Raw genomic sequence first — 20720 nt, 5'->3', positions numbered from 1 at the left:
TACAAACAGTTCTTGATTTATATATCATTATTTCGTATATAATACAATACTATTCCACTTAATTACTTATAAACAATTCATTTTATTGCAAAAGTTCCGATACAATCCTGTTATTGAAATTGGCTATAGGTAAAATTTGCATCAGATAATTTAACTTGAACTTAATAACTGCACCACTGCTTGTGTAAGGTATCCGATAATTGTTGTTCCATGTGTAGAGGCGCGCTGGAGGCGGAGGGCTCGGAGGCGCCGACACCGCCCCTGGAGCTGCGGCGCCCGCCGTCCGCGCGCGTGCCGCGCCCCGCGCACTCGCCGTCGCCCCTGCCGCACGACAGGCATATCAGTAAGTATATTGCAGGGAACGGGGAATAATAAACTAGTTGGTTGACGACCATTTATTCCGAAGTACAGCGACTCACTGACTAATATTTGTTTAGCTTTCGTGGACAGAGATTAATCAAATAGATATGTTAAAAGTCAAAACATTAATGCCTATGTGCATACGGAACAGTATCAAATAAAAGAGCAATACATTTCTATTTTCATCCATTTTCTTCGTGAATATTCTTTTGACTGAATTCGATTAACATGGTCATTCTTAAAGGAAAAGCCGGGTGCGGGTCATATAACAAAAGTGTATTCTATACTCCATTCTTATAATCCGATGAGACATCGCAGTTCAGGTGCAGAACTAGGGCTTTGTGCAAGCCCATCTGGGTAGGTATCAGCAATACTACTTAGTATTGTTGTGTTCCGATTTAAGGGTGAGAGGACCAATCCATCTTAGTTTTTGAGGTAGTAGTGACCTCTTAGTATCTGGTTCATTTGCCGTACTTTTTTTCAACAAATAAAAGACAAGCTTGCAGCGACTGCTGCTACTGAAATTTTCTTTTTTATTGGCATGTCGCTAGTGGCTACTTGTAATTAAAAGTTTTTATTTACTTAAAACATTTTTATTTTATTTAATTATTACGCTTATTTTTTCTATTATGTTATTTATTATGTTGATAAATATTTATTATTAATGTTATATACTTATTAAATAAACCTTATTCTCAAAAAAGGAGAAGTGGTCTTAGCCCAGCAGTGGGACAAATACAGACTTTTACTTACTTTACATTATTAAATACTTAAAAAGTTTCGTCCGAGCTCCTACGCCTGATGTAATTTATCCTCTTACGGGTACTCTGTATTATAGGAACTAAATTTTGTATGAAAACGATGATTTGTGAGCTCGTCATAACTCGTCCTCCCAACTTGTTGTCGCAGTGTACGGCGTGCGCTGCGGGCGCTCCCCGCCGCCGGCGCACGGCACGTCGCGCCCGCCCGCCGCGCTGCCGCCGCCCGGCCCGCCCGGCCCGCCGCACGCGTCGCAGGTGCCGCGCGAGGCCGACTCGCTCCAGATGTTGCTGCGGGTGAGTCGTCTACTCACACGCAATCGAAATCGACACATTTTGTGAACATTTCTAAAGCTTTTGAGACTGTTTAGCTGTATCGATTGAAAATCTATTATTATCTTATAATTTTCTTCCCTTCGACAGCGGTATCCTGTCATGTGGCAAGGATTACTGGCCTTGAAAAACGATTCAGCTGCGGTGCAGATGCACTTCGTGGGCGGAAACCCCGGAGTGGCGGCAGACGCACTGTTACGAAACTCTGACGGTACGGCTGCTTCGCTGTTGCGCATCGCACAGCGCATGCGCCTCGAGCCGGCACAGCTCGACCAAGTGCATCGCAAGATGAAGGTCAGTAATTTACATTTAAATAATCTACTCCAAACGAAGTATTTTTAACGAAAATAATTATTCTAAATATTTATAAGTATATTTAGAAAATCCCGATGCCGATTAACTAGTAATTAGAATTTTAGAAAATTTCAATCCTTTATGAAATATATGTTTTAATAAATACAGCTGGAGAACGAACACTGCATGCTGCTGGCGTTGCCTTGCGGTCGCGACCACATGGACGTACTACAGCAGTCCACCAACCTCACGGCCGGTTTCATCACCTACCTGCAGCGCAAGCAGGCCGCCGGCATTGTCAACGTAGCGCCTACGCCCGGACACCAGCAGGTAACAATCATCAATCTTATCAATATGCATTGATCTATTGTTGTTGTGAATATCGAAATATTGTTATCTTGCAAACATTACACTATTGTTTGCAAAATATAAAAGATGCAGAGAATGTTTTTTGATAAATTGCTTTATTGTCTTTGTCCACAGTCATTATACACGGTCCATATTTTTCCTTCGTGTGACTTTGCAAACGAGAATCTAAATCGCATCGCGCCTGACCTCATGCACCGGGTGGCCAACATCGCGCACTTGCTCATTGTCATCGCCACTGCCATCGGATGAACGACGCAAGACGAGGCGCCTCCGTCGGATATAAGCCTCGATTCTAGGATATGACGACCTATAATCATTGAACGTGACAAATATTTTACCCGACGTGGACACAGCTAGATGAATATTTTAATAAAAAAATTGTAAATATATCCAGGTTGTGAAACTTCATTTTTACTATTATCGTAGTTATTCATCGACCTGGTGGAAGCCGCCGATCAAACGTTTAATACTGGACATTAATATAGTGTACTCGGAATTGCGTCGGATTACCTCTTCGAAAGTGAACGTTCGTTGTAGTGGAGTAAAGTTAGTGTATTTATTGTTACGGCTTAGCGTCGCGGCGGCAGGCGCGCTTGTATAAAGTTTAACGTAGTCGTAAGCCGCCGTCAACTATTTAAGTGTTAGATTTAAGACATAGCTTTGTAAAATACTTTTGTTATGGTCGACTGGGCTCGGCCTTATTCGGAGTTTAAATTTATAAAAAGGTATGATAGTGACGTGCGATGTCAGTTGATAAAGTATATTTAATTTTGGGTTCCGATTAGATAAGTGGCAATCTATCGAGCATTTTTTATTGTTAGTGTAAATTGTTATTTTGTTTTAAGCCTAGGATCTAAAGTAATTTAAATCTTGTAAATACCGAATCTATCCATACTAAAATTCGATTTATTCATTTAGATCATTACGGTAGGTAATGGATAACTCTGTAACTGGGTATCGAATGATGACTTCTTTATGTAAAATTAAGATACATGAACGGTATGAAACGGTAAAAAATACACATGGAAAATAAACTGTGATTCTGACTTTTTACGTAGGCTTATAGGTAGTCTTAAAAAAGCATACTGAGCAATGCATGTGTAGCCAACGGCGCGTGCAGTGTCGCCTTTGTCATTAATAAGTAATATAGGATTCATTAAACATTAAGTCCACCTTCAGAAAAATTGTGATGGTTAAATTATCATTTAATATTATCCATGTCACCAGATTTTATTTTTCTATGACTTCATTTAAATTTAACACTTGTCATTAAAAAAGTCCTTAATTTTAAACACATCGCAAACAATCTTTTTAAAATATATTTATAGAAATTTAAATAGTGAAACGAATATTTTAACTAATAATTAATAATAATTGACATTTGTCAATCATACGTTGAAGATTATTATACAAAAAACAACGCTCGTCGATCGATGCTTTTCGGCTACCGAGATAACCTATGTGTATAGTTTACAAATTACCAGAAATATTTCCAGTGGTGGTTTTAATAAGATCGTATTTTTTAATAAATAGTTGTATATTAGAATTTACTTCGAAACATTTGGACACGAGCGACGTGGCAATCGCCGTTGCACACTTACATTGTTTCGACAGTTAATTTCCCATTCCATGCGACCGCCTCATGCTGTTTACTTGTTGTAATTCCTTCGACTAAAGACTGTCCGTTCGAGCAGCGGTGCCGCTCGCGATATTCTTTACTCTCAAAGGTATCTTGGTAATGCTACGAAAATAACTACAAATAAATTGAGATGGTAGGCGCACTAATAATTATTAGTGATTATAATAACTTATTCATTATAAATCGCACAAATTAACAATATTGTACTTCTCATATTATATAAATACCATTGTCTGCATCCAATTCACCTAAAGCTTCAGTGGTTGCTAATTATAATTCGTTGTTTCACCTATAATTTCTACTTAAAAATGTTTACATCGTCGTTTCGCAATGTATAATTAGATAACAGTGCGACTCTTTTGTCGTACGAGAAATAAAGTACAAAATATTTTATGTATTGTAATTTTATATGTACGATATAGGAATAACAGCACAGGTAACATATTGTATTGTATATTCTTTTAAGGACTAATGTATAGGTGTATAAATGTTATATGTTTCGTCATGTTTCCGTCGCATACAGTTCTCAATATAGCTAGGAGGAACACTAACGAACTGTCACTTCGTCCATTAATTTTAAAACATAATTTTATTAGTAAATGGATGCCCTAATGTTCACTTATTTGATTTTCTTATAAAGGAAATCAATGTAAATAAGTCTTCAGTAAACATAGCGATACAGTATTTAGTCTTGATATTGAGATAAATTTATGAGATAGGCAACACATGAGAATTATAAAAGAAATATTTATTATGGTCAAATTGGTATTTTTACTCATTCTTTATTTATTGCAGTGGTGTGATTATTTTTTGGCAATAACATAAAAATACTATTTAATATTATAATTATCAAGTCTTTGCCAATAAGTAATTGCATCCTATGTTTTCGTCAAGGTGTCAATTACTAATATTTAAAATGTACACAAAGACTTTCATGTTCAAGACAAAGATCATTGTTAGGTTTTTTTTAATGTTTTTTGTTCCTAATTTATAAGGTTCGGCAGACTTAAGTCACCAGACTGTGAGAAGTATAATATAGTTTTGTGTCTTTCAAGTGTTTCAAATTTTTTTGCGTATATGGATTGTTACAGGAGGCGTCTCACTTCAAGGTGCCTTCAAAATTATCGTTATTTTGAATACACCATGACGTCAGACAAATATATTTACTTTCGTTTAATTGCAATGTTTTCAAGCATGAAGTGGTTCCGCGGGTATGGAATGGTATTGTACGGCGGGTCGCTTGCGGTGGTGGCTGTTGTCTGTGTGCGAGTTGATAGAGTTTAAATATATGTAAAATTAACATTTGATCTCAAGTGTGCAGCAAAAGTGAAGGTGATGACTAGACTGTTATATTGCAACAGCTGTGACCGGACGCGCTCCCTGCTTCTTTGGTTTTAATATAGTGAAATGTAAGGATATAAAAAATATTGTGATCATATTTCTACTTTAAGTTTAATTTGCTAGGATTTAGAAATAATTGTATATTTTGTACATATTAAAATAGTATTGTATCTTAACTTCCCTTTATCCAAAAACCCAGACTCCTGCGTGTTATGTACCTCCTACCTACCAATACTATTAAAAAAATAATACATAAAAAGTGTTTTCATTTACATCATCCTCCTAGCTATTGTGTAATCGACAAGGACAATAAATAAAACATAAAACTCAAACAAAATACAAACATATATTTTTGGTAGTCTTTATTTGCTTGTTTTTATAAATATTTTTATTTTTTCCTACTCGAATAACAATCTGGGATAAACGGTCGTGGCTAACTGATTAGGGACATTTTTAGGATATGTTGTATTTGAATAAACATTAACTTTAAATCTATATGACGCGTCTTTCTGTAGAGCTTTGATGCTTATTTTGGTACTTTAATAAATGCAAAATTAAAAAAAGTTTTTTTTTTTAAATTAATCTTTAAATTAAAGACTGAATTTATGGACACAAAACATCTTAATAGGAATAACATTAAAAATAAATTACAAATTTTGATGTTGCCACCTCCATGTTTCACCGTTTTTTTGTGCATTTAGTGTTCATCGCTGCTTTTGACGGACGTCGTACGTACTGCTTACTATCCGAAGAAATTAGTTTTATCTTTATCTCGTCAAAAAATAACACCAATTTCCACTGGTCATAGGGTCAATGTCCAAATTTCTTAGCGAACGCTAACCGCGCCGCTTTGTGTTCATTTATTAGCAAAGGAACTTTTCGAGCGATCTTTCTAAAGCTGCGCCTCGCCTAGGCGTTGACGAATAGTTCTTGCTGAAATGCTATTACCTGGATCTGTAAAACTTGGCTGAAAAACTTGTCTTTTTATCAGAACGGAACTCTTAAGTGGTTCTTCCTATGAGCTTGAGGTTTAATTAAATAGTACGCACATATGATAATGTCCTTAATTAGATGGCCATGAAAAAAAAACAGTACGTAAGTAGCAAAGAGTTTTTCCTTGTTTAAATGGTATAACTAGATTTTATTTTGAAAAATTATTACTACAAGAGAACTTATATTACAAACATGAAATTAGAGTAAGCATTTTCAAAGCTCTACCTACGGACATACTTGAAATATAGACTTACAGAACATATTTACTAACATAAAAATAGAACTATTGTCCCTAATTAGTTGACCTCGACTGTACATATATTTAAATGAGGTAGTACAATAATTACCGAAATATCTAGTATGCTATTCAAATAATAATATATTGTTTTTATTTATCGATATAATATTGTCAGACCAAGGTTTTCTCTACTACAAACTATGATTTGCTATGATCCAACTATTATAAATATATATTTTTATTGATATATATCTAATCTTTTAACTATAACAGCTACACTACTTTTAGTTTTACATATACTCGTACATTACGTTCTATTTAAACAATGATATTATATACGTAAAAACCAGAAGATATGTTATTAGCGAACACAAATCAAAGATTAAAATACGTTTCAAATTGGAACGTTTTTAGTTCGAGTTTTAGTCCGTATCAAGCGTAGACAGAGAAACTAATAGACAAATTGACGATGTCCTTCTCACTTACACAAGAAAGAGAACGAAAATTACATTACAAATAGTTTAGACAGAGATAGAATTATCAAATCTTTAACCAGTTTTATCAAGGTTGGCTACTCAAGTAGCGAAACAAACTTGACAGTTGGTGCGGTCATTGTGTTTATTGTTCAATTTTTGCTTTTTTATGTTAGAAAACGATTCTAATCCAGTGACAGAGAAATAATTCTTATATCATATCGAGGGTTATACAATGGTGCATTGTCGTCTTATTTCATGTTAAAGCGATAGAAAGAAGAAAATTGCCAGCTTGTGTTTTTACGCGTAAGTACGACAGTTTTGTCCCTAAATATAGTTTCTCAGTGATGATTGTTTATGCCATAGCATGAAGGAACCTTATATTGCATTAAAATCCTGAAGATGGATTTTTCAGTTTTTATCATTCATTACCTATAATTATTTTTCATGTAAGTGCTGCCAGCGACAGCTAAAAAAGTTACGATTTTCGATAAAAAAATATCAACTCGTAGACAATGTAAACAAATAAATACGGAGTCCAATAATAAAGTAAAGTGCTTCGTTATATATAAATATGTTATTTTAATTTATTCTTTCTCTTATTTATAATTTCCTAATAACAACATTATTTAACTTTCTTCTTGAATTTATAATATTATTACATTCCGAAAGAATAGGTTAACTTAAAAATATATGTGGCAACCATTCTTTATTAAATAATTTAATTGAGTTTTTTAGATTTCAACATCTGAGGAGAATGCTAATACAGTATTATATAAAGATGCTAAAGTACTATTGATAACGGAAACAAAAACAAACAATACAATCGTTTTTGGGTAAAGTTGGAAAACGAAAAAATATTTTAATCAAAAAAATGTATTATATATATAATATTAAATATATTAAAAGTAAAATTTAGTAACCTCGTTTTGCTTTAAATAAATTCTGAAAATTATTTATCTCCGAAAACAGGGAATGCAGTTACTATGGTAACATTATACGTAATATTGACAAACTATCTTTGTCTCAACCGCAGTTTCACCGCTCCTTGCAGTGATATCAACTTCCCCCCCCCCCCTAATGTAGGGGGAATAAGTCCAGGGATTTTTTTAGGGGCTACATTTATTTAGGCGGATTTTAGGGGGTCTATTATTTAAAAAACGTACGACTCTATATAATTTATACTAAGCCTCAACCGAAACCAACAAACTAAACCAAATACAAATTCCAAGCGTGGCTATAACTGAAATATCAAAAAACTATAATAAATTGAAATGATCAGCTCAACGGTCAGCGAGCTAGTAGAACACGTGGGAGGACCTGGCTTCGATTTCTGGTCACTGAATAAAAAATAAAAATCGTTCAATTTCATTGTTATCATCATTAATATTATTAGGTGATTAATTAATGTATGTAAATGTGTAAAATGTACCCGCATAAATACAACAGTTATTTTATACTACTTGAATGTTTTTTCAATTTGTATTTGAAATTACCTCTCAACCGAGTGTACAAAAAAATTTAGGGGCTCTCAATCGAAATTCAGGGGAATTTGAAGTTGGTCCTAGGGGGAATATTTTGTAGGAGTTGGCCCCTTGGTCTATTAGTTTCTCTGTTTACGATATCAAGGAAGGAGCGAAACAGCTGGCAATAAATAATAGAAATGCCGTTCTGTGTGTACAGAAATCATTTTTGATGAATTTATTATAAAGTGCAGATGCGACATCGTCACCCCCAGGTTTAAAAGAGGAAATAATACAAAATAAATATGTTTTAATTTCTATGATTTATTTTTGCGTATTATATTATCTTTCCCGATACTAAATTGCCGTTTTATGGCGATCCATTAAAAATAAAATATTATTGAAAAATGTAAAAGTCAATAGTTGATTCCCCGTACTAGACATGGCTTAAGAAATGATTTAAGGAAACATCTCAATTCGATAACTACAGAACGTCTAGATTCGAAAAACTTAACGATCAACAAACACGACCACTGAAAAAAAACACTATTACTTCGCTTGATTCACTCGTTAAACTCACAGTATCGTAGAAATGAATGTAGTATCGATAAACATAATCATATTGCAATTCAATTTTTATAAGATTACTGAATACTTTTTGACGGTTATGCAATAATTATATAACCATCTACCTAGTTTTAAAGTAAAGTAGTTGTAACCTCTGTATATTTCTTTTATTATAATCTTTGCCAAAAGCTGATCTGCGTAAAATTTTCGTACATAACCCATAAGTGACGTGAACACTAGCTATCTTCTTTTTTGTACAAATTTAAATAAGCACTACCTCGCTCACACGATAAAGTGTGGCATAGTGTAGTGAATTGAACATAAAACAATGCGTATGCGTGCTGTCACTTTTTGTGATTTTTTTTTCTTGATTGTTTTGTTACGGTTTAACATATCTACACTTTATAATATCATTGCTTTTATAGAGAAATTAAATTAATTTATAGGCATGCTAAATTTCATTACAATTTGTTCTTTGTATATTGGATTTTCTTAATTTTTTTTCTTACATTGTACTAAAATACGTAATATTTTAAAGCATTTTAAGCAAAATTTATAACTTTTAAAAATGTTCTTTGTAAATTGCTACCTTCTCTGAAGACTTTATTTCTCATAGATGAATTTTCATTGGATTTAAAATAATACTTTCTAATAATAACAGCTTACTTTCTATTTAATAAACAGTGTATTTTAAATACATTGTTACTTGAAAATGATTTAACATCCTTGCTTCATCATGAGGCCGGCGAGTTTGAATATTCTAAAACAGCTGAATGGATCTGGTTGTTGCCTACTGGAAGATGTGGCTGAATTCCCGTTAGATGGTGCTTGCTCTGCGCTCTCTGAATGCATCGGTGATTTATTTTCATTTTTTTGTTTTTCTGGTGATTTACTTATTGCTGGAGAAGTCATTCTGTAATTAATAAATTAAATATATAGATAAATAAATATATAAAATATTATCCCTACACTAACAATTTCACTAAGAATTAAGAACAAAATATTTCAGTACAATAAGTGGGGCATTGAATTAAAGTTAACTGGTTCCTATTGTGTATTGCTTTAAAATAGGACATCGCTTGAAAAGGTTTTAAATTACATAAGTATTGTATAACATTTTAGTAAAAATTATGAAAAATCTAGTATTACATGTTTGTATAGTATATGCGAGTGAGACAGGTTATGTTTTCGCGTAGTAAGAACATTGTTCTTTAAAAATATATAAACAGCGAATGAAAGAGAAAGACTAATCTTCCCTCGCATAAGTTCTTCGAATACATTATTTAACTAAAGGTACCTTCAATTTTTACGTATTTCCGTCGAAATAAGCAAACTGATCGGTTTGTTTCATTGCTTGTTACCGTTCAACACAGACTAATTCATATTAGTTCCAGTCTTTACTGGTTTATACGGTCAATTTTTTACCGTTAATTACATTAGTAGGTACTCATTAAAAATAAAAACGAGTAGGTAGATCACATTATTTATGTCCATATGATTGGACAGTAACACTATCAATTGGTAACATATTGTGTACGATCCTCGTCGGCCGTGGCCTACATTGCACAATAATTGTGATGTATGAATTAGATGCCAAAACTCATCTCTAAGCTTTTAAACGTAGTTTGTTATCAAAACTAAATTCCATACTATTCTAATGTACGAGACTGTGGCGGGTCAAACCAACAATAAATATTATATTAACTATGTTATGTAACTGTCGTGGTTGTTACTATTTCCAGGCTTAAAACTTTGACTTTTCAATAAAAAGTCCTTACTGTATTATTATATATTATTTTTTGACCACCACAATGTGTAGTTGGAACAAAAGGCGGACTTAATGCTTAAAGGCATTCTCTGCCAGTCAACCTTTAGGCTAAGCAGAAATCCGTGAAGGCGATAATTAGTAATCAAAAATATACATACATACAAATATAACATCAACAAAATAAATATAGAGCTATAGCATATAAAGTATAAACACATAAATAATAGTATACTATAGATGTCATAAGATGACAAGAACTAGGAACTTTCAGATAAATATACTTGGTTTATAGAGTGGCAAAAAAATAACTATATAGAAGCACTTTAAGAATTCCAGAGAAGTTTATTTTGTCATTTATAAGAATTGAAATCGAATTATTATTAAGTAAATGGTCACTATTATTTTTTATAACGATGGCTGTTTATGTCATAATACTTGTAACTGGGTCAATGACCTACCGTGGTGGGCGGGTGATATTTTTTGACCTACTTACACTTTGGTTAGGTATAGGTAGCAAGCGCAATGTGACGGAAAATGGGTTACGTTTTCATGCACTTTTTTAGAAATAACGTAACTATTATACGTATACTAATGATTCTACAAGTTTTTTTATATACAGATTATAATGGTTAATGTTATTAAGCAAAATTAACAGAAATTGAAAACATTAGTGTAATGCAAAAAAGTGTAAAGCTGCTTTACACTTTTTACAAACAAAAACAAAAAAAAATCGCTTACCTGTTTTTTTTGTAGACAATGATTATAATTAAACAAACAAAAATGATCGTAATATTATCTAAGAACTACGACAATGTGCTTGCAATGTTTTCGAGGACGATATTTTCCTTCGAGCATTTATTTCGCAGGTGGTTGTATAGGTCCGCGCGCTTCTGCTGCTCGTTCGAGTGTCCGCGACTTCATAGTTAGAGATAGCGAGATACATTACTACATGTAATTTCATTTGATGCAAGAACGTCACAGTTTGTTCATGGCATTGAGACATCTTAATAGTTTTTTAACAGAAGTAGAAGCTAATTTGGCTGCATTAGTCTCTAACTACGTATTCATGTTTTAGCTTGTTAATGTTGGCATGGAATAGAATAGAATAGAATATGCTTTATTGTACACCAAAAGAGAAAAACACTGATTTGTGCTTATATATGGGTTTCTGAGTAATATACATATATGTGTAAAGCTTTTATCTTAGTAAATGCTAGGAGAAAACAAATTGAACAAAAAATGTCAATCCTTTTACTACCAACAACTTTTGTGAGAAACATTTTTCTCTAATACGTATACCAAAACTCACATCGATCAGAGGTATTGTATAGGAATAGGCTAAACGGAAGTACAACCCAAATGGGTCTTGGTTACGAATTATATTAAATACATCTAAGTTTTGAAATTTGCATGTTTTACCGCAAATTTCAAAAATATAACACACTACACAATAGGTATATTAGTATATCGTATGTTGGAGCACAGTCATAAATGAAAAAGCCCTTACACATTTTCTAACAGCTATTTGTAATTTGTGTAAGTATTTTAATGACAACTTATAGAGTTATGTAGGTTATGGTAAATTTTCTGTTAATAAAGGAAATGTAATCTGAATTTTAAAAACGTATCACGTACAACATCGATTGAACCTCGTAGTTAGCGACCTCAATTCTTCAAAAGTCTGCAAAATGGTTTGGTTAACGCAGTGCGGAGTGCGGACGGTATGACGCCTTATGTAATAACGTAGATTTTTAAGCTATGTCATCTAATTGTATTGTTGCATATAAGTAGTCTTAGTTGATTATATTTCATTGGTTTCATGATCATTAAACACTATCTAACTTTTGATACGTTATGAATAGCTACTAATATTAAGGCTATTGGAGTATATTTTAATATTTTATACTTAAACATACATTATTGAAGGCGAAATGAGTAATTATTTGTATAATTTACCTGATATGTTATCCTTTTTCTCACAAACCAACAAGTTTAAATATATGCTTGTTGTATTCTGCGTCAAAACAAACAGTTTTGTGGACGGAACACGCGCTTAGGGTGGCAGAGGGTTAACTGTGTCACCAGCCGATATGCACTACGCTACTGCGCAATCTCTCTTTCTAACAATGAAGGGCAAACCTTAAAATAAAATACGTTAAATCCATAACTGGAATTTATTTATTTTGTTTTTATATTTTATTAAACTTCCTATTTTAATTGAGGTAGCTAGTATTCAGAATTGCATTGCAGAAATTCCAACGTATATATTTTACTATGTTTAGTCGAATTTCAATTCTCAGTATAGATTTAAATTGGGGTTATGTTTATGATGTAACGTAACATGTATGGCGGTATAAAACGCATGTAAACGGTTTACGATATTGGCCGAATTAAAAACAGAATTGGGATTATAAATATAGAATATAGATTTTGTTAATTTTTGTCATTTTTAACATAAACGACTTAAAAAGAGAAAGTAACAACAATAGTAACAAAAGTAGCAACAATTTCACAGTAATGCCGGCTGCCGAAATTTTACCTGAAACATGTTTTGTAATAAAAAAAATTGTTTCTTTTATGTTTTGCCTGTGGAACATTTATGGGTTTTTCTAATTTTTTAAAAAATATATATTTTATTTTTATTTTATTATTATAAATATACAATTTATAATTTAGTAGTTCTTAATATGTACTTATTTATCTTATATTAAATAATTAATACAAATTAATTATAAGCGAACAGCGCCATCTTCTGAAATATTACAAAACTACGCTATGAGAATTTTGCTCGACGTGTTACCAAAATTATTAGTGGAATTAAGTTACTCATTCACTATGACGTTTCTATACAGGTTACTAGAGGGCGTTCCACGTTCTTTTTCATGTTCATAAAAAAACTAAATGCTAGGCGTGTAAGGATGTTTCTTTATTAAACTGATTTTATCGTTGAATTATTATTCAATCACTATCTATTTGATCTACGTAAATTTCATTCCTCTTCTGTTGAACGAGAGTGACATTCTGTAGTTGGTTGCTCTTCTGTAGATTCATAAGCTTCACTTTCAGGTGAAGAAGAATCAATAGAATCGGATGTATTATCTTCCCTTGCTGAATGATTTTCTACATCACTCGATATTTCATTCGAAGATAAATTATCTTCAGTGAATACATCAATTTCTCCATTATTTTGACCTAAAGGTGCTAAATTGCGATTTGACACGGTAGTCTCTCTACCATTTAGCAACATTACATTTGACAAACGAACGTGAGAATAATCAGGATATACGTGAAGCAGTTCCACCTCTTCGATTAGCGGTTGATATTTACTGGCACGATTGAATCTTCGCATAAGAGTATGAACCTAATGAGTTAACCATCTGGGCACAGATACACCATTTGCTGATTTTCTAGTGTGCATAAACATTATTTCATGCAGCGTGCAATTTGTAGCAGTACAAAAAATGTAATGTTTGAGACAGGGCTAATTTACAATTCTGAATAGACATGTTCATCGAGCGTAATCCAAGTTGTACAACTTTCCATTCAGTAGCGTTAAGGCGTTCTACTTGACCTTTGCCTTGAGGATTGTTATTGTAGTTCGACTCGTGGCAATACCACGGTTATGTAGGAATTCTTTTAATTTGGAAGACATGAATGCTTTTCTACAATCAGAATATATAAAACATGGTATACCAAAAATGAGAAAAAATCATTTAGATGTTTAATAACAGTTTTTGCAGAAATATCGGGACAATAACGGGAAATCGAAACGCGAATATTCATCAATTACAGTCAGTACCTATATAGTTATTTTTCGTATTACTGGGAATTGGTCCCTTAAAGTCTACACTTAATCTTTCAAATGGAGCTGTTGCTTTAATTAAATTAAGATAGGGAATAGGATTTCGTACATAATTAGGCTTTATTTCTGAACAAACACGACAAGATCTTGTCATGTTTCTAATGTCCTCAATAGAGTATGGTAAATTCTTTGTTTTACTTTAATACAGTGAGCCATTCTTGTAACTCCAGGATGACATAAAGCTTCATGTAGTTAAATTAGTTTCGTATGTACTTGAGTTGAGGAACATATGCGTGATAATGCATCTGCAACATCATTTTCTTTACCAGGCCTGTAAATATGTCGTAATTAAATGGTGCTAATTCTAAACGTCATCTCTTTATTTTTTCGTTTTTAATTTTGTTTGTCAATTTATTATTAAATATATATATATAAATGATGCAGATCTATGATCAGTTATTAATCGAAAAGGTTTTCCAATTAGATAATGTCTCCATTTTTTAAAGCTTCTACGATCGCATAAGCTTCTTTTTCAATAGCTGAATGATTTTGTTTTATTACATTAGTGTTTCTGGTCGTACAAGAGTAGTAGCTTTAGGATTATTATTTTGAATAGCATTTACGCTGATATTATACTTTTGCTATGAACTAATTTTAGCTACTTCTAGAGACAATGCTTGATTGTAAGCGTCATCGAGTGATAAGTTTAAATTTTCAAGTAGCCGTTGCCTTTTTTTACGTATATGATCATTTTTATCAACTATCACCAACTTTTTAAAATCACATTCTTTCGCAAAAATAGTTTAAAGATTGTAAATAGTTGTCTATCGACTTTTAAATATATTGTTTTCTCGTAGCTAGAGCGTGTCTGCCAAAAATTATATTTTTTGGTTTTATAAATAGTTTATCCAATATGGTCAGTGCCGTTTCATATGTAGAACATTCGCGTAAATATATTCGATGAAACATGGTTAATTAGTAAATCCAATTTTTTATGAGAAGTAAGTACCTTTTTAATTGTGTGAAGTAAATCAGAAGACGATAGAAAGCTTTCAAATGTTTTTTTTCGAATGTTCCCAATGTTTCGCTGCGGAACTATCGGAGGGATCAATATCTAAGCGATCAGGTCTTAAGTATTTATCCATTTTATAAATACATTAAATCATTATGTAGAATAAATTGTAATAAGACAAAACCTTGAATTGAAGGTTTTATTCCACATAGTAAGTAAATAAGTGACATATAATAACAATAATAATAAAAACTAAATGAGGTTTAATACCACTGCAACATGTTATGTCATTATTGTTTTGAAACGTAAAAAAAAACTAAAAGTATATATAAAATCGCACTTATCGAACCACGGCGGTGAGCCGAGTTGTCGCAAATAAACAACAAAATTTACTCCTTTTTTCATCGTGGCATAAATTAGACAGACGCAAATATTGGACTATGAGACGAAGTTATAATTTTTTTTGTCAGAAAGTAAGGTTAATAGAGTGCTTAAATTATTATTATTAAACAACGTTTTTAAAATTACTATACTTAATGCGTTATTTAAAATTGTGCAAATTAGAAAAATGTAAGCCGGGGTGGGGTTTACTTCATCTAAAAAGCCATCATCTATAACTTAAAATTGTGTAATCTCCATAATATCGTGTTCATTCCCATAAGTCATAAGGACCTATAATTTGAATTTTAAAATGTTTGAAAACACGCTTCCAGAGAGCTTAGGTCGACTTTGCGCTTGATTTATAGGAGCAGGTAACAGCGGAAAAATTCAAATTTCCCGCTACTTACATTGAAGACGAAGGTATACTTAAAAACATTTTGCACCAGCCTGCAATAACTGCTCCCGGTGCATGAAAAATGTATAATTTTAGAATGTAATATAAAAAAGTCATTCTAGATAGATACTTACGTAATGAAAATATTGATAAAAGTACTTTTGAGCTGCGTTATATTATAACTATCTATTTAAAAATTGTGGTTATTTTTTTGGTATTAATTATTAAATAAGTGGAATGAAACTGATATAATTCGCAAAGTATATAGGTAGGTTTGAAACCATCTAGTAGGTACAGTTAAAATTCATGAACATCCAGCAACTGGACAAAGGCCACTTCTCCTGTAGGCAAATGGCTTGGGGCTTATTTTACCACACTGCTTCACTACTGGTTTTAATAGAAACGTAAACTAAAAACATTTTAGCCGAATTTAGTCAAAACAAAAAATTGCGCGAATTTCGACAATAACACAACACGCGATACAATAGTAATAAAAGTCTAATAGTATCAACTGAATAAATTAATTTTTACTATTTCATGTTCAGTACAATAGTTTTTTAGTACAGTACAGTAGCAGTAACAGCCTGTGAATGTTCCACTGCTGGCCTAAGGCTCCCCTTTTGAGGAGAAGGTATGGAGCTTATTCCACCACGGCTCATTGGAGCGCCGTGGTGGAATAAGCTCCGCATTGGCGTTGGTTGGTGGAATACACATGTTGCAGAATTTCAGTTAAATTAGACACATGCACCTTTCCTCACGATATTTTCCTTCACCGTTATAGCATGAAATGAATTATAATCATAAATTAAGCACATGAAAATTCAGTGGTGCTTGCCCTTGCACGATCATCGGTTAAGATTCACGCGTTCTAATCACTGGGCCATCTTGGCTCTTTTTCCTAAGTAAACGTAAAAAATACGTCACTAAAATGTAAAGTTGCTTGAAATAATACCTATATAGAAATCTAATATACACACAAGGGGTCATTCTGAAGCAATATAACTCTTATCTAAGTGTATTAATTTATGTGCGCAGCAGGAAACATCTGTTACATGCATATTCAAGCCTGTATCGCATACTAAAGCTCTTATAATTTTCAGAATGTATTTTATTTTATCACAAATATATTATGTAAGCGTGGAGGGGTAGCATAACCATAACAGCATACGATAATTTAATTATATTACAGCTGTCGTAACGATAGATCGTGTATTGATTATAATATACTTGGTTAATATAAACCTACAAAACTAAAGCTAGAAAAATACAAATGCTTTTAAATTATTAAAGAGTTTGTAGACAGACATGAAATCTAATTTTATGTCAGACGCCTGACTATATACAGCCAAATACATACTAAGTCCAGCTATATAATCTATGAATTCACTGATGCTAATATACAATATACTTCTAATTTAGTATAGACCGAACTTTAGTTAAATTGTAAATTGGTTATATTAAAAACGACAGGTGTGCGTAAAACATAAAGCTAGTAACTACCTCCACTAAACCACTAATAACTTTTAGTCTAACCATGAGACTTGTACCTTCTTAAGTATCTAATTAAAAACTAACAAAAACAATAAGTACACTTAGAAATCTTAAATAATAGTAAATAATAATTAATTAATATGAAATATGAGGTCGGAGAGACAAAAACCGAAGCCCGTTTTTTATTTTCTTATTAAGTTTTTGACATTGCCCTTCGATTGTACTTTAATTTAACAAAATAACTTGGCGTTTGTAAATATTTTAAAACGAATTAAGTAGGTAAGTAATAAACATTTATATCGATTTGCATTATTTTTTTCTGGGCTGTTAACTGGCTACATATACATTATATTATTATACGTATGTGCACATATATGTACGTAAACACCAGTGGTCTCATTATTCTACTACTATTGATATGTACGTTTTAATTCGTCCGACCTGACATTTTAACCTAAGACCTCGCGATTTTTTTTAAGCGATTTGGCTTAGTGGTTAGAACGCGTGAATCTGAACCGATGATCGTGGGTTCGTGAAAAATTCAGTAGTAACAAGCACCACTGAACTTTCATGTGCTTAATTTGTGTTTATAATTCATCTCGTGCTTGACGGTGAAGGAAAACATGGTGAGGAAACCTAGATGTGTCTAATTCCATTGAAATTCTGCTATATGTGCATTCTATCAACCCACATTGGAGCAGCGTGGTGGAATAAGCTTCAAACCTTCTCCTCAAAAAGGGAAGGGAAAGGGCTTCCTCAGCCTTAGCCCAGCAGTGGGACATTAACAGGCTGTTACTATACTATTACTCGCGATTTGCATGTTTGTAGGCTAGCCGCTATATCAATGAGACGGTAAAATTCATATGTAAGCTACGATTGCCTGAAACTTATTTAGTATACTTTAGTAAGTATCTATTTACCTACATTCAAAAATTAGAAATGCTGCAGACGCGTGTAATAGGAAATGTTCAAGTACGGCTCTAATTGGGGTTGCGGCAATTTCGCCCGAGGCCTATCCCATCCTCGCAGCCGCGTTGTAATAAAATAAGCAGTTTTTCCGATTCGACGTTTCATCTTGTCTCTTCGTATTCCGAAGGCAACTTTCGTTTTCAGAGAAATTGTGGGCGACGTCTCGAATGTCTCTTGCGGATTGTACTTTAATTTAGCAAAATAAGTATAAAAGTAAGACAATGTTATCTTGGCGTTTGTAAATATTTTAAAACGAAGTAAGTAGGTAAGTAACAAACATTTAAATCGACTTGCATAATTTAAAAAGAAAACAATGACATTTCAAAAGCATTGAAATTAAATTAACTGTTCCACACAAAGCTTATGAAGTTATTTATTTACTTATATTTAAGTATTTTTCTCCAACAAACAAAATATTCTTAAGTAAATTATTTAACATTTTTGTGAAACCTCTCTTATGTAGTAGGTACATTTGGATAACAATAAATAATATGAAGTCTTTTTTTGTTATTCCTCAGGGATTTCGCTTAAGTGAACCTCTACATCTAACAATATTATCTACTTGTCAAACTAGTACATTTTATTCCTTTCGATCTTTATTTTAGTTTTTCGTTCATATTTTTCGTTTTGCTATTTTACTCAGATTATAATTGTACCTTTTTATGGTATAGTAAGTGTTATTTTTCTATAAATGCTTAAAGACATTTCTTGTTTAAATAAAAAAAATATTTTTTATTTCAACAGTAATTTTTATTTATATTATTTTTATACATTTGAACACAACTTCTGTACTCCTGCCGGCTCTTTCTAGTTGTGTCGGATTAAAGTCCTATCGGATTATGAGATTTAGGGAATAGAGAGTTCACCTGTGTTTACGTACACACTTGTGCACAATAACATCTCCTGCGCAGTTGGCTAATCTCTCTTGAGATTGGTCGCCGTGGCTGAAATTGGGTTGGAGGACATTATCATTAGTATTATATAATATAAAGAAAAGGTTAATTTCGCCTTTTTCGCCCCTATTACATCTTATATAATTGTCAATTATAAAATACATTACAAAAACTTAAAAAAAACGGACTGACATAAATAAATTTGTTTAGCCACTCCCGTAATAGGCGCGGAAATAGGGTTTTCCATTGAAATAACATTTACGATTCGACCTAAAACACAGTAGGTCCCTCATCTAATCCTAATTTGTTGGAGGATTTGATTCGAGAGCGAATTCATTAATAGGAGCGGGCTCAGGGGGCGAATTTAGTAGTTCTGCTTCCGAAAATTTTACTTACATATGTATATATATATATATATACATATACGAATTATGTGCTTAATTAACTTTAGACTATATGTTTTACCTAAAGGGGAATTAATAAAATGGTTAGAAGACATAATTTATTAATAATACTAAGTTTTCGAATGAAATAGGACTATTTAGAAAAACTGAAGCTTTGATTACCAAACTGTTAAACATAAAGAAAGGGAACGGTTTTTATTTCTATTTTACTCTCCCTCGTATCGTAGAACGTTACGAGTTGAAGTTGTTCGCGATGTTAAGAAAATTGTCTCGACTTGGCATCATAGCTTGATAGCTTTACTTGAGAAAAGTTTGAATGTACTTTTGCTGTTTCCGTTTAGTATTGCCATTTTTTAATTAAAATACGTGAAAAAAAAGTGAAGAAAAGGCAGGCTGATAAAGATTTTCAAATGTGTATGAAACTTTCTTCTTATAATTCTCACACAAAAACTCCACGCAAAAGGACCAAATTGAAATATATGTACACTAGACAAAGCGTACTTGTGTATGTCAGTTAATTTCAACCTATTAAATTTTTTTATTAGTAATTGATGAAATCAAAATATTAAAAATAGCAACTTTTTAACCTAATAGTCCAGTAAATCAATTGCATACAATAAAATAAAGTATGAAAGATTTAGGGTCTAGATAGCAGGCGCGGCGTCCCATCGCGGAAAATATGAAAATTGGAAATGCTCTGCCGATACCAAGCCAAATAAATTTGGCCCCTATTTGTAAGCCCGTATCAATATTACGGGCTACGTCTATTGGACTTATA

General features: G+C 32.6%; 1 protein-coding gene and 1 long non-coding RNA gene across 6 annotated transcripts in view; one reads left to right on the top strand and one right to left on the bottom strand.

The window, feature by feature from the left end:
• Positions 1 to 5371, top strand: part of LOC126771551 (protein split ends) — a 98698-nt gene extending 93327 nt beyond the window's left edge. For all 5 annotated transcript variants that reach the window (XM_050491464.1, XM_050491460.1, XM_050491463.1 and 2 more), the window contains 5 exons: positions 219 to 343; positions 1270 to 1415; positions 1542 to 1745; positions 1914 to 2075; positions 2229 to 5371. In XM_050491464.1, coding sequence (XP_050347421.1) covers positions 219 to 343; positions 1270 to 1415; positions 1542 to 1745; positions 1914 to 2075; positions 2229 to 2363 — 772 coding nt within the window. In that variant the 3' untranslated portion in view covers positions 2364 to 5371. The remainder of the gene's footprint in view (positions 1 to 218; positions 344 to 1269; positions 1416 to 1541; positions 1746 to 1913; positions 2076 to 2228) is intronic.
• Positions 5372 to 8565: 3194 nt separating this feature from the next.
• Positions 8566 to 12705, bottom strand: LOC126771560 (uncharacterized). Its single transcript, XR_007669552.1, has 2 exons — positions 12553 to 12705; positions 8566 to 9741 (listed from the first exon to the last, which is right to left on the bottom strand). It is a non-coding gene; the product is annotated as an uncharacterized LOC126771560 (long non-coding RNA).
• Positions 12706 to 20720: the final 8015 nt, after the last annotated feature.

Source organism: Nymphalis io, chromosome 11 (assembly GCF_905147045.1).
Source record: "Nymphalis io chromosome 11, ilAglIoxx1.1, whole genome shotgun sequence".
NCBI lineage: Eukaryota > Metazoa > Arthropoda > Insecta > Lepidoptera > Nymphalidae > Nymphalis > Nymphalis io.
Note: the sequence above shows the minus strand (reverse complement) of the source record. Positions and strands in the feature narration are given on the sequence as shown.